At 41.0% G+C, this 15,006-nt stretch overlaps 1 protein-coding gene across 1 annotated transcript in view; it reads left to right on the forward strand.

Moving 5' to 3' along the window:
• pax5 (paired box 5) overlaps positions 1-3,857 on the forward strand; it is a 48,605-nt gene extending 44,748 nt beyond the window's left edge. The window contains exons 9-11 of the mRNA XM_073466926.1: positions 770-856; positions 2,139-2,225; positions 3,775-3,857. Coding sequence (XP_073323027.1) covers positions 770-856; positions 2,139-2,225; positions 3,775-3,857 — 257 coding nt within the window. The remainder of the gene's footprint in view (positions 1-769; positions 857-2,138; positions 2,226-3,774) is intronic.
• The last annotated feature ends 11,149 nt before the right edge of the window (positions 3,858-15,006 follow it).

The raw sequence follows: 15,006 nt of genomic DNA on the forward strand, positions 1-15,006 counted from the left end.
CCAATTTTAGTGAAAATCCGTTTCTGAGTAGTTTTTGTGTAATCCTGCTGACAAACTAATAACAAACACACACGGGCAAAAACATTGATGTACTTATCTCTGTCTGGTCTGGTTTTTTGCTTGTGGGGTAGGTTTGTTTGTAGTTTTTTTTTCTCTGCCTGTATAATGAAAATGAAATATAATCTTTCCAAAAAAAGCTTAATCATGGTTTAGTTAGACTATTTTAGGGGCGGTGCTCTATGAAACACAGGATACTTTGGTGTATAATCACCTCATCCAGATGTCTGATCAGTGTTTTTAAAGTGCATCATGAACTTGATTTACACATCAGTAGAACAAAAATATGATGATAATAATGAAATTTAAATTAAAGTCTGACTTCTCTCTCTGGTTGCTGATCATATATTCCTGGTGATCAGAGGGAGAAACTAAATCATTCAGAGTGGTAACTTCAACAGAGTTTCGGCAGCCAGAAACCAGACCCGGTTATTCCTCATGGGGTAACTCAGGTGGTAAAGAAAAGTGAAGAGTGGACAGATATGACCAATTTTTAGTGTCATGTATACGGGATATGACTAACCAGGTTTATTTTTGTATCATGTGAACATTATATCCTAAATATGATCCAAACGTCTTAGCCATGCCTTTGGTCACTCAAAATGTTCAGGACTCAGTGAAACATCACATTTCTCAAGGACAAAGTAAAGGTAACAGACATCCTCTGCCGTTTCTAAGCACGCTCTGTTTCTTGTTTTGTGCTCTCTTCCAGGGGGAGATTTCTCCGGAAGTCCATATTCCCATCCCCAGTATTCCACATACAATGAATCGTGGAGATTTCCCAACCCCAGCTTATTAGGTAGGTGTATGCCATATCTCTGCTGCACCCAGTTCTGCTGACCAGAACTGGATCAATAATTGTATCAATGAATTTCATTTCATTCCACCTCACATCCCAGTTCCAGCCTCTCTAATACTCTCTTGTAATATGCTGTATCTTTCATGCTCCGCTGTTCATTTTTCCATTACATTACATTTCTTTCTGTATTGTACCATACAGTACAATACATCAGAGACATACTAATGGCTCTGTGGAAGGATTTTTTTTAAAAGACTGGCAATTTAGGAGTGTGAATGGATTTGAAGAAAAGCGAAGACAGACGGAGGGAGGGAAAGAGGAAAGAACTGATTAACAGGCATTTATCTGCATAAACCATCAATGTTGCATTTTGGGATTTTCATGTTATTGTGGAGGAAGTTCAGTCCGACCACTTATTTTTCATTTTTCATGCAGTTCCTCTCACATTAATGACTGAGACTGAACCAGACTTCCACCAGCGTTGATCTGCTGCATTACAATGAACAGGAATTATTAGTTTATATGAATAATTCACTTTGAAAGGAAAAATGACATGACATCAGTCTGAAAAACTTGTTCTCAGACAACCTGGAGAGAGGTGTGACGGCAGAATCCAGCAACAGAAATATAGAAAAAGATTAAAGGTGCACTATGTAGTTTTGGAAAAGAAATTTCCAAGGTAATGGAAAGGTAATATTTACAATATTACTGAGGCTGAATCCATTTATTTGATGTGTTTTCCAGAACTAAATAAACAAGCCATCTTCAGAAGGGAATAAGGACTCTAGAATAGTGCTTTTAAAAAAAAGCCAATATCTCAAGGCACACTTATATTCATATTGGTGCAAAATAGCCTCCAAAAAACATCTTATCTAATCACTTTGTATATGTTTATTTTTAGTTCCCTGGAAGGTTTTTAAAGGATTTTTTTATGGTATCGACTATAGCTCAAATTTTAGCACATACAGAACATGATCCAGTGAATGGAGTCTGTCTAGATTCAGCTCCATGTGAGCCATCCTTTCCATGATGGTGTCTTCACATCTCTGCATCAGTGTTCAAGAGGAACAATTAACCCAGAGCCTTTAAACAGTCAGTGTCAAAGTCATTGTCTTGGGAGCCATTTTAGGGGTCACGTTTAAAGGTGAATTGGTCAAGAGGTGACGGCGTAAAGGTCAGTAGGTGAGAAGGGTCAGCACTGTGCTGACCTGCAGCCCCCCACCCGTTTCTCTCCTCTCCTCACCTCTCGTCTCCCTCCTTCCCTCCACCCCTCTGTCCCCAGTGTTTCAGCAGGATTATGGGTCTCTCCTGGGAACGGAAATCGGCTGCTCCTCCAGTCTCTTCACCAGCCAGGCAGGACAGATGCAAGGTAGGTAGAGAAAGAAAGAAAGACAAAAAGCAAATGAAAGAATCAGGTAGAGAGTATGTGTGATTATTCAGGTGTAGTGATGAGGAAAAATGATGATAGGGAAGAAGAGACTGTAAGGGAACTTTAGTATGATAACGGATGAGCGGCCACATAATCTGAGGACAAGATGCACATTAGGAGACACTGAAAGGTTTGAGATTGATGGCAGAGGCTGTGATGCTGAGGAAAGGCGGGGGAGGAAGGATGAGAGTAGAGGTGACAAATGAAAGAAAGAGTTTAAAAAAAAAGAGGCAAAAGGGGAAAGAGGGCGTCTGAAGTCTTGACTGAGACTAAATAGTTTGTCAGGCCGGCTTAATGCCTCACTTCCCCAAAGAGCCTCCTGAGATTACCTGGACTGTGGACAGACATAACCTGTCAACACACAGCCGGCCTGATTGATGGAAGTGACAGAGACAGGTGTGTGTGAGTGTGTGTGTGTGTGTGTGTGTGGAGGTGAGTTTTTTTCTGTGTGTATTAAGGTGTGTGGGTGTGGGTTTCTGTGTGTCTTTGGGGTTACAGTATTGAATTGACCTCTTCCCTGAGGAGAGAATAGACTCAAGGGATCAGCGGTAGTAGAGCTGTACTCAGTGTGTCAGCTTAGACTGTCACTTAGATAGTGTGTGTCTGTGTGTGTGTGTGTGTGTGTGTGTGTGTGTGTGTGTGTGTGTGTGTGTGTGTGTCTGTATGTGTGTGTGTCTGTGTGTGTGTGTGTTAGAGCAAGTCAAGGTAGGAGATGAGGAGAAGAGCGTCAGAAAGTCGACTGAGTTCCTTTTATTGGTTGTACACGACAAGGAGACTAATTTTTTCTGTCATTAGCTTCATCAGCTCATGTCATCTCATCCCAGCCTTTCACCACTCACATTCAGTGAGTAAAATATAATCTGAACAGAAAATTGAACCTGCTCATTCCACATTTACGCTGCATTTATTTCAGTAACCCAAGTATTTGAAGGATAATTCAGATTTATTACAACCCCGGTCTTATTTTTTTTGTCATTTTGACCATCACTCCTATCGGTAATAAAAAAATTGCACTCGCCAAGTTAATTGCTCAGATCTGTGAATGTGACGACATTGTTAAGCAGGGAAAGATATGTGAGCAGAAGCGTGAGAAGAGTCATACACGTTTCAAACAAATTGCTTCAAGGTCGTGTGTGCACATCCTAACATATCAAGCGTGTAGTTTTACATTTTACAGCATTTTTACATTATTTTAGGCAAAAGGAAGCAATTTGCTGACATGTTCATTGTATCAACCTTATAAGGTGATAATATGTTAGCTTTTCTCACTACCCACAAGTGGCCGAAAAATGTAACTATTGGCTTCGTAGTGGCGATGTCACCATGTTTCCACATCCATCCACACCTGCTGAGCACAATAGTATGATTACCAAAAGCAGACAAAACTACAAAAACAAGACCCAAGTTTAAATAAACCAGACTCATGTTTTCATGTCTAATGAATGAATGCAAAAATTAATGAAGCATTTGTCTGTGTGTTTCTTCCCAGGGTCACCGTACTACTACAGTGCAACATCACGGGGGGCGGGCCCTGCTGCCACTGCAACAGCCTCCGCCTACGACCGCCACTGACCCCTCCGACTGAGAGAAGAGGAGGATTAGGAGAAGGAGACGAGGGAGAGGGGGGGAGGGATGGATAGCACCAGCACCGCTCAGTACAAACCTGCCTACGTATTGACGACAATGAGGACGAAGATTTCAAATTTGTGACGTCAGTGAAGTTTGAATTTTCTTTGGTTGACGCTTGACAAGCCAACGAACACACCGCTGGGCTGCAACACAAACAAACTATATGGGTTTTGTTGTAATGTCAGTAGCTGATGTAAGCACGTGAATTTGGGCCGTACCATAATCTATCAAGACTTGTTTCTAACCAATCATCTACAAATCCAAGACGTCAGTGGAGCAGTGATTGCGACCGTATTGTGATCTTCTAGGTAAAATGTTGTGTTTTCAGGTTGGGAATATTTTTGATGAAAATATTAAGAGTTGATTAGAGCAAAAATCACTTTTTCAAACAAACAGTTTTTTTTTTTATGCCCCAACATCAATCAATCAATTTTCTATGCCACGCTACGGTGAAGTAAAGACAATCCAATTCTCGTAACTTTAAATGACCAAAATCACCCATATCATTATCATTGTAGTCTCTCTGCTGTACATTCAACACATTTCCCCTGGGATCACAATGCTTCATTAACGGGATACTCTACTTTTTGAAAGTCTTGAGTTTCACAATTGACCGTTTGCTAAGCCCCGCGCTCCTCAGGTAGGCCTGCTGTTGTTATGCCTATCAAAAAAATGCTATTTATGATGATGGTGGCAGATTAACCATCAAAACTGTGGTGATTTTTGGAAACAATGGGTCCTTTATTTCAAACAGAAGTAGACAAATACAGCCTCTTGCCAGCAACCATCAATTTAGTCGAGTGAAATAAGATAACAACTTTCATTAGGAGATTTCATCAGCTGTATCTAGCTAGCTTATGGAGCTAACTTAGCTTACAACTTTTACGTTTTCATTTACACATCTTACCAATGTGCTTGACAAATTTAATACTGTCTTGGGTAACGTTGACGTCGGACAACTTGATAGCATGATACACAGGGGGTTTGCTTGTCGTGCCCCTTTTTTGGTAACATAACCTGTAATCGTATAAGCTAAATTAGTTGGTTATTGATGTGCTCTTGGACTTCAGAGTAACTTGATTACTGATTAATAAGGCTGCTACTGTAGGTATTAAGCTAGTTTGCTTGACATGCTAATGTAACGCAAACACATACGGCCTAATTTACTAAGGTAGGAGCTCATTACGTATTTAGTTCCTGCTCCAGCCAGCATTGCCAGATGGGTAAAGTTAAACTATTGTACCAGAGGCGTAAAATTACCTTATTTTGAGGAAATTGAACGGACATGAGTCATAACCACATGAACAAAAATGTGCAAATTTTACAGAACATGTGTTTAAAATAAAAAAAAACTAGGCTTACTGGTGCATTCAAAACAACTTGAATTTAACACAGCATACCTTAGTGAGAAAGTTTGAGCTCCACCTCTAAGTCACTTTGAACGACTGTTGAGCAGCGGGAGGAGAAAGAAAAGCCAGTCTGGTGATTCACATTCATTATCATAGATAAGATTGGCTGAAAAGAGGTCACATGTGGCTTTCGATCCATATTTTACCATCCTGATCATGTCAGGAAGTGAATTAAAAGAAGTCAGTGTTGGATGTTAATGAGGTAAATGACCCCACTTTCCAAAGTCTTTAAACTCTGAGTAACACTCTACCTACAGCCCCATGCACACTGCTTCAGCACGAGGAGAAATCCGAAGCTTGACAGACCTGCCGTGCCTCGTTACGGCTGCTAAGATATGTTATGTTAATGAGGCGGGCTTCAGCAAATGGTCAATTGCAGCAGTTGTAGCCAGATCCCAAACTGCATCTTTACAGCCACACTTGCATTCAAAGTGGTTTGAATGCTGCTGACTGACAGACAGGCCTTTCAGTAAAGCACAGCCAAGAATCTGAGCCCTCAGTGTAACATGTTCACATCAGACCAAAATCAAATCTGCCAGGGAGTGTCTTTGTACAGGAAGGTGCTATCCTGCCTCCCCAGCCAAGATGTAGTCCTGATCAAGAGCTATTTATAATGGAGGAGACACAGAGTAATATATTAAGAAGCTTTTCTGCGCTGCACTCCGTGATGAGAGTGAATGCCTGTAATGATTTATAATATGTGTCACGCTGTTGTGCTAGAGTAGTGATGATGATGATGACGACGACGATGCAGTGAAATATGAAATCTTAAAAACTTTCAATATGAAAAGAAGTCTTTGTTTATAAATATGATCCGATTGCGATTTTTTCCTGTTTATAGTTTGTTGCCTGGTATCAGTTGACACAGGTGCCACAGAATAAGACGGCATTTTTATCCGCTTCCTGAGTATTCAAAAAAGAAGAAGCGGGAAGCAGTGGCACCCTCTCTTTCTCTCTCTCTCTCGCTCTCTTTCTATTTCTCTCTTTAAACTCCCCAAAGATGGGCCCCCCCTAGTGGATCGGCTGACTAACTACAAAAGCACAAAGAGACTCAATCATCATTTAAAGGCGCCATTTTACTTTTTTTGACTTTCTTTCAGAACCATAAAATACTTCTTCTTCTTCTACTTCTTCTTCTTCTTCTTCTTCTCCCCCTTTTGAGTGCTTGTCCTTGTGCTGTTTGACATCCTGAAATTGTTTCTATAAAAGCATTGCTTTCGTGAAAAAAAAAACAAAAAACTGTTTTTATTTTGTTTGTCTCCTACATCAGTTCTGCGCTGTGACAATGTATGACACCAGGGTCGAGGCCTTACCCATCATGTACAGACAGAGTCGGACAGATTTGCCCTTGAGCGCGGATCTGAAATCAGTGTGTTATCCCTCTCAAACGTTTGAGGGCCCACGGTGTTGATCTTGCGAGGGGGCAATATCTTCCCAAAACTGTACGTAGCTTCCTGTCTCACTTCTGTCCATACAAGATTTGTACAGTAATCAGTGAACGAGAAGAGAAGTCACAATGTCAATAGCAATTTCAATTATTCACATTTGAATTTAGATTTTAGTGATGAAGCTTCCTTTACGATAAAAAAGACTAAGAGGTATGTGGTGTTGTTTTAGCCATCGTCTGCAAGTGTTTACATATCTTTTGTTTGTTTGTTTGTTTGTTTGGGGTATGTGTGGCTGACCGTAGCGCTTCATTGCTACTGTGTAGTTTTACTAGCTAACAGATTGGAGGCACCAAATCTGCAGCGTGAGACATAAAATATAGCTATATAAACATATACCTATAAACACTGAACAAAGCTGTTAGTTTCTCAATCTTTGTTGTTTCTGGGTTTTGAAATAGTGATAGAGTGGATCCTTTTACATTTGTAGACCTTAAAAGTTGTGTGCACACAACTCTAAAGAAGATTCTTTATGACGGCTCGCCCGCTGTGCTGCCAGCGTGCACCGCAGCAGGAGCCTTTCCTTATTTCTGTCTTTCTCTCTTGATCTTTCTGAGGCATTATTGAACCTGAACCACACCAGCTGAAAACAAGGACAGTGCCTTTAGTTTTATATGTCAACGACCCCCTTACTGACCACGCATCACTAAAAACAAGATTCAGCGTCCCTCCCTGCAACTCCTTAAACAAAACCTTGATAAAGCCTATCTGCCCATGCGAACACAGGGTTGTAGATCAGAAGCCTTCCACAAATATGTAGCAGTCAGTAATTTCAATACCAACTGCAGATAATAATTTACATTCTGTACCAACAATAACATCGCACCTCTGATAACAGGACCTAGCCCCGATCCAGCACCCTGATGGCATCGATTTGTCCTGGAACTTTAACATTTCAGTCACAGGTTGACTCTAAAATTTGTAACAGAGATGACGAAAATACAAACTCATCTGATGGGAAATCCTCTGAGCAACAAATGACGTCAGGAAAAGAACAACAAAGACAAAACATATTTTAAAGAAGAATCTTTAGCCATGTAACTATTTCATGGATTGCCATTAAATATGGAATAAGCGTACGTGATTCCCAGTGGATGTATTTGAATAGCTTTGGTGATCCTCAGACTTTTCCTCTAGCGCCACCAGCAGGTCAAATATTTTACTTTTTCAAGTAAATACATATCTCAACGGCTTGGCACTAAATTTGGTACAGACATTCATAGTTCCCAGAAATGTATCCTCATGACCAGAGATGGGAATTTCCAGCAAAAACGCTATGCGATAGTCATCGGGAACCATTCTACGATTAGCCATTCTACGTAACCCATTATGATAAATTGTAAAATCTTGATGAGCTTCTGACATTTTAAGTTGCAAGACTGTCAGGTCAAAATTAAAATTTGTCTGATAATTTGGTTTAAGCTAAACTAGATGGTTAATGGACCACAGTGCCACTAGCACAGTGCCCCATTAACATCTGGCTTGTCTCCTAGCAATTAGAAAGAAGTCAATTGCCTATTTTTAGCAAGTTTAAGCGTTCAAGAAACCTGCAAACTTGCCCTAATTTTGATGTTAAAATGGTATAAGAAGATTTCCTTCCGTCCATTGAGTTTATATTTTCAACATTCTTCTGCAGCAAATTTGTATTAGGTATCTCTGGCTGAAATGTCTGAGTTCTGGGAGATAACCCTGCAGGATTGTGATATGAGATGGATCAGGGATAAACTGAACCCACTGGCTTGACCATGAGAACAGTGAAAAAAAGGCACAAAATATAGAAAAAAGCCAAGTCAGCGACAGACATATTGCAAGTCTGTCCATTAATATTCCTTTTTTATTCAACCAGAGCATCTTCTAAATGAATTACACCCTTTTTACACACACACACACACACACACACACACACACACACGCACACACACACTACTGTAAACATGAAGAAATATTGATTGAAAGCCGTTCTCCTTGAAGAGGTGAATCCAGTCGTGCCTCCACCAAACCGGCCAAATTCACCGCCCGTTCTCCGGCGTAGCCAAGAATCCAGAGATACATTAACAGGATTATTTGTTAACTATGCATCTCATAGTGACACAGCTTGCCTTGCCATTGCTTTGACCTAATTGGTTCACATGGGGAGAGAATGGGCTCTCATTGGCCCGCAGTCGTTTCGATTGGCAGCCGTGACATTGACTGCAGCGCTGAGTGGGGACTGTCATTGTGGGTGGTACTGTAGGAAGCACGGCGGGCAGAGGCCACACACACACACACACACACACATAAATATAAGTACAGACACACACTCTCTCCCTCCCTTTGTCCTCTGTGGAGTGGTGATCGCCCCGCCTCTCATGCCCCCGTGTTCCCCAAGGGAGGCCAAACCTGCTGTGCCATCAGAAGCTCATCCCTTCTTTTTTCTCCCCCCCTTCCCCACTCCCTCAGCCCTAATCTCATCATATCTCATGCACTCGTCTTCCTTTCTCCTCTCCCACCCCTCCCGTAGCACTGCCACACCACCAGGATTAGGAATATTAAAACTATTCTGTTGATTTCAGGCCTGTGACCTTCCTCAAAAAGTCCTCCCTCTTTCTTCAGACAGACCTATTAATCCTTTTTTCCCCTTTGCTTTCTTACTTTTCTCTCTGACTATTCAGACGTGATGCTCAATGTCCTGTCAGAAATTCTGCACAGGAGTGGTGTTTTGTGCCAAAGCGAGGTCATTTCAATGGCAATATTGCTGCCGGTATCTTTATTTGGCCACGAATATCCTGCGAGATGGTATCACCTATTCTGCTGTCTGCTCATGTATCTATTAAAACACAAAGAAACATGAGTTTCAGCTCAAACAAAGACGTTTCATTTCCAGCTTTGCTACAGTTTACTGTCCATGAAAATACAATCGCATCCTGGATCTTTTTTTTTTTTTATCCCAGCTCCAAATCAAATAGGAAATAAATGCAAATGAGTTTTTTTTCTTTATTATGATTTCTCACCGAGTGTGCACCGCCTGACTGTATCTCAATATGAATCCATGAAGATGGCTACTGCCTTCGTAAAACCTGAGGGGATTTCAGCATCACATCTTGACAGCAATTAGTGGCACAATCTGTTTCATGCTTGCTGATATAACTAGGCTCTGGACAGATCTCATACTGAAGTGTTACAATGTTCTCTACATCTTAATATTATTCAACTGTGGAAGAGGAGAAACACACAGGACTCAGCCTACAGAAATCAACTGTGCTTTTAAAGCAGATGTTTCAATCAAAAAAAAAAAATAGATAACATGATTTTTCACCTTACTGTGGCCTTTCGTGTAACAATCTGGAGTTTTTTTGTGTCCATGGCTTCCTATCTGGGGTGTTAAAGAGATCTTTATATCTGTAATGTTTTGGTAAAAAAAAAAAAACACAAGATGGAAAGATACACATCAGAACGCAAAGACGAAATTAGGTTTTAACGATTCAGCTTGCTCTAATCTTCAAAATCAAAAACGCGACAAAAAGAAAACATATCTGTAACATTCACCAAAGCCTGTGATGCCTGTTTTAAAATGATAGATTCTTGTACAAAAAAACATATAAAATAGCAGAAAAGACTTACGGATACAAACACAAAATGAAGATAAGAAATGCCTTCAAATATTCTGGAGGGGAGGATTTAAAAAAAAGTAAAAAGAAATGCTTCTTTAAGAAAATGTGTATGTTTTTTATTCAATTTTCTAGTAGTTGCAAACAAAACTTGGTGTTTTTTCTCTTTGTGTGTTGTGTGTTGTCTTAATATTTGAATGTATTTTACTGCAGTGCGAATTTGCCAAAGATATCATATCACTTGATTTCTCCTTTATTTTTTGTTTCTTTTTTGTTTCTTTTTTTGTTCCTGAATTGTGACCAATTTTGTTCAGAAAACTGGAAATAAATGGTGAATTTGATATTATGCTTATTTTTCATAATTCTATTGTTAATATTATTGTTATTTTATTTCCGGGGTTTGAGTTTACTGTGAAATATTAAATTGCAGTTTGCTTGATGCATCTCTTCATACTCAGTCTGTGTACCTGTCCATCCGTCCACCTGAGTGACTGTTGTTGGTGAATTATTCCATTTATGTACCTGTAATGTGAAGCTAAGAAGTAATTATTTGTAAATATTTGCCATAATTTTATTGGTCCTTCAGAATAAAAAATAATTTTTTGGAAGTTAAAGGTTCTGTGTCAGTACTTAGCTGCAGATTTACATGTGTTTGTGTTTGTGTAAGTCAACACACATACAAACAAATGGCACATTCCTCAACATCCAGCGTCAGCCTGGACAGTCGGAGGCTTCCAGAGCAGGAGGCTGTTTGTGCCTCAGTTCGACCCCGCGGTGCAGCTTTCATCCTGGGGACACAGATCTCATCTCGGGGCATCTGTCTGGAGGCGAGGGGGGGGACACACACCCTCCCTTTCCTCTTCCCACCACTCTGAGTGAATGGAGTGTCCCAGTGCTGCAGTCTTGGCTGCTGGCCGAGTCCAGGAGGGGGCAGAGGTGTGTTTGTGCGTGTGTGTGTGTGTGTAGAGGAAAAGAGGACGAGGAGGAGGAGGAAGGGGGAGAGGGGTGATAATAGGACACAAGCCACGACATGGCGACAACACGCCACACACACAGAAAACAGCACAATCCCAGCTTGAGACACAGGCCGGGCTGTCCGCAGCTTGGGTGCCTGCCCAGGACACCAGAGCGGCATGGTGCGCTTTTGTGTGTGCATGTGTGTGTGCGTGCATCCAAGCTCGTTTTGGTTACTTGCCAACTAAAGGAAGCTCTGTCACACTGTATAAGAACGCATCATATGGTACAATATGAACACTTAAGAGTAAGTTAACAATCACTGCATCAGGGTTGGATTAACATGGGGGGCCCCAGGGCAAAAAAATAAATAAAAAAGTAGCTATGGGCCCCAGTGACGCTTCACACACATTTCCCAATCCCATTTGATTTCTAGAAACGAACCAGTGGTTTGATGCTGACATACCTCCATTCTCCAGGTTGTCAGTTTAGTTTATAACAATCTGTTTAAAAACTATTTTATCTAAAGGGAAATTGCACCAATTGTACATGTCAAAGAAAACATTATTACATGTATTATATTCCATTTTTTCCCTCTAAGTCCCTGAAATCCTGCACACTGGACCTTTAAAGTCAGGCTATCTCAGCCTCTGCTGCCTCAGTTTTTCACATTTTCTTCTTAAATCTATCTCTTACAGTATCAACTGAAATATCATAGCAATCTGACAAAGGACCCCACAAGACTTGGTGACAAGATTTGGTTACAAAGCAGGCGCCACATCAAAACTTCAGTGCACATCACCAAATGTGCAATGAATCAAATTACCAAAAGCTAATTGTCACAATCACAAGACGATCTTCCTTCAGGCCTTATTTCAAACATTCAGCCTCTGCACTTATGATGCATGTGACAAGAACGCAGTAAGATTAAGGAACGGATGGACTGTTTAATTTTGCACAACCACTGTATAAGAAGCCACTGTATGTTATGCTAGAAGACTACTAAAATATGGCCAAACATTCACTGTAAGTAACAGTGTTTGTCTGACAGATGCAGAGCCGCTGTAGGATCTGTCAGATCAATGTCAGCCTGAAAAATGAGGGTTTGACAGTGTTGAGTTAGTTAGAAAGCAGTGCCACACCCTTCGCCCTCTTTACTCCCCTTCTATTGCTCCAGATTACATAACATGACTAGGTACTGACATGTTCTACCTCCCCTCTTCCTCCCCTCCTCTTCCTCCTCCTCTGGCTTCCTATACAAGAGCAGGAGACAGACAACAGTGGTACTTATGGAGGCCAAGAAGTCATGCAAATTAACGTCAGTCAGCATCAGTATTTTTTGGCCCCCCAGAGCCCCTGTAGGGAGGAGGTGTGGGGCCAACTGAGTATAATTGGGCCTCAGCTGATTAGTGAAGAGGGGCTCATGCAGGAGAGAGAAGGGAATGAGAAGAGGAGATGCTGAGGAGATATTAGAAGTGAGAGAGCAGGGCCTTTGAATCAAACAGGAGGAGAAGGAAGAGAGAAACTGACAAAACACACAGGAAAAATAGGATGGAGCGGGGAGTGCGCTAATACACGTGTTGCATATTCATGACTGCTGCTGTGTTTGCATTCACACTCTCGCTGCCATCTCTGCTCTCTTTCTAGTCGATACTGTTTATCTCCACGAGCGAATTTGTCTCGTCTTGATATGTTGTGTGTTCGGGTGTAGAAACATTACTGAAGATGTGCGACAGGCATGTAAATGCTATGCATTATTTATTATCATGTATTCATTTATGTAAAAAATCCTCTGGTTTATACAACTCGGTTCTTTTTGACCATAATTCCTATTAGTTACTATAACATTGTACTCACTGAGTTCAATGCTGAGATCTGGGAAAGTGGCAAGATTCACTAAAAAAGACGAAGGCAAGCAACACAAGTTTTAATAATTTGTCATCAGACAAAGACGTCAATATTGGATGATTCTGCAACACTTCTTTTCAGGTCCAACACCAAAATTGTAGAAAAAAATGTTCTTGCTTTTTACGATATCTGTGCAGTAGTGAATATAGGCAAATGTAAAGCTACCATGACGTCAACCATTACTTTGTGGACTGCCATTTTGAAGCGAGAGTTTGGCATTACGGCCGTCACCATCTTAGTTTTTTGGACACTTAGAAAAACCGGAGGACACACTCTGGTAGCTATTGTCAATCACAAGATAGCCATGCCCAAAAGCATACCCTGCTCTCTCGTCTATTTTACTCTAAACGGGACCATAATTTATAAAACGATCAACATGCCGTATTGAAGACGACTTTAAACTAGCGATTGAGCCCATGAACCCATTAGGAAACTGTTTATTGAGGTAATAAATCAGGTGAGAACTTGGCTCATTTTCTCATAAGCTTACATACAATAGGACTTCTTTTTGCTAAATGAAAGTAAAGGTGAATCCATACTGTCCATTATAAGCATCTCCTTCATTCTTCTGGACTTTATTACCACACTTCAGGCATGCACATTCAGTTTTACCTCACAAAAAAGCGTTTTAGATGATCAAGATAAACTGTTGTCTGACTGCTCATGTTGTGTCAACATCAAACTAATTACTTTGGTGGGCACAATGTGTTCATCACTCATGGCCAAAAGTATGAAGATAAGCAAAAAGGGTTGTATTAAATCAGAATTATATGGAGCCCTATTACCAGAGCAGTTTGTTATTGTTTTCAGGTAAAATAATGTTTTAAATGGTTCTGAACTTAGATGATGTTAGTCTTCTGACTTTGTGCTTGTAAATACTAGAAAACTGGATATCTTAAAGCCTAAACTCTTTGGAACTGAATTGAATAAACAACCACCCAATGACAGCAGAGGGACTGCAGGCCAACATTGCTTCATTTTAAGGGGTCACAAGGACGTTTCAGTCCCACTTTCATGTGTAGTTGCATGCCACCTGTTTCTATCATCACCTTTAAAGCAACAATGTGTAGAAATTCGTATTTTGTGCGATTTATTTTTATTACCGTGCCACTCAAGGTACTCAAATTTCTAGAGTCGGAGAGAAGCGATCCAGTCTTCTGCTGGTCGGACTCTTGGCTCATCAAATGAGCAGAAACTCTCTGACAGACTCACAGAGAAAAAATGTGGTTTGACCTTATCACAGAAGACATTTGGACCTCACAGAATGAGCCTTTACATGCCTCTCGTTGCCCTTTACAGCAGCGTCCACACACACACGCCAAAGTCACAGAGATGATGATTACACAGTGACAGTGGTAAAGATGAGCGAGGCTTGTACAGAGTGCTTATGTGCTGTGTTTCAGTCATTAAGGCCCCCCGGACACCAGAAATGACGAGACATGTAGTTCCATGTAAAGTTTTTTTCCCGCCCTCGGCCCGTCACTCACAATCACTCCCTCACACAGATACTACATGTAACAAATGTCAGACGTGAGTACAGTGTGTGTGTGTGTGTGTGTGTGTGTGTGTGTGTGTGTGTGGGTGTGTGTACATGTGTGTCAGCGTGTGGATGTCGGACCATTGACAGGCATGGAAGCAGCTTGTTGAACTAATAGCCTAACTAATGTGTCTACATTCCCTCCCTCCCTCCCTCCTCACCTCCCTCCCTCCTCACCTCCCTCATCCCCTCTCCCCTCTGCAAAACTGACATCTATGAACTGAGCAGAGAAAGGAGGGACGGAGGAAAAGA

Source organism: Pagrus major, chromosome 1 (genome assembly GCF_040436345.1).
Source record: "Pagrus major chromosome 1, Pma_NU_1.0".
In the NCBI taxonomy this organism is placed as follows: domain Eukaryota; kingdom Metazoa; phylum Chordata; class Actinopteri; order Spariformes; family Sparidae; genus Pagrus; species Pagrus major.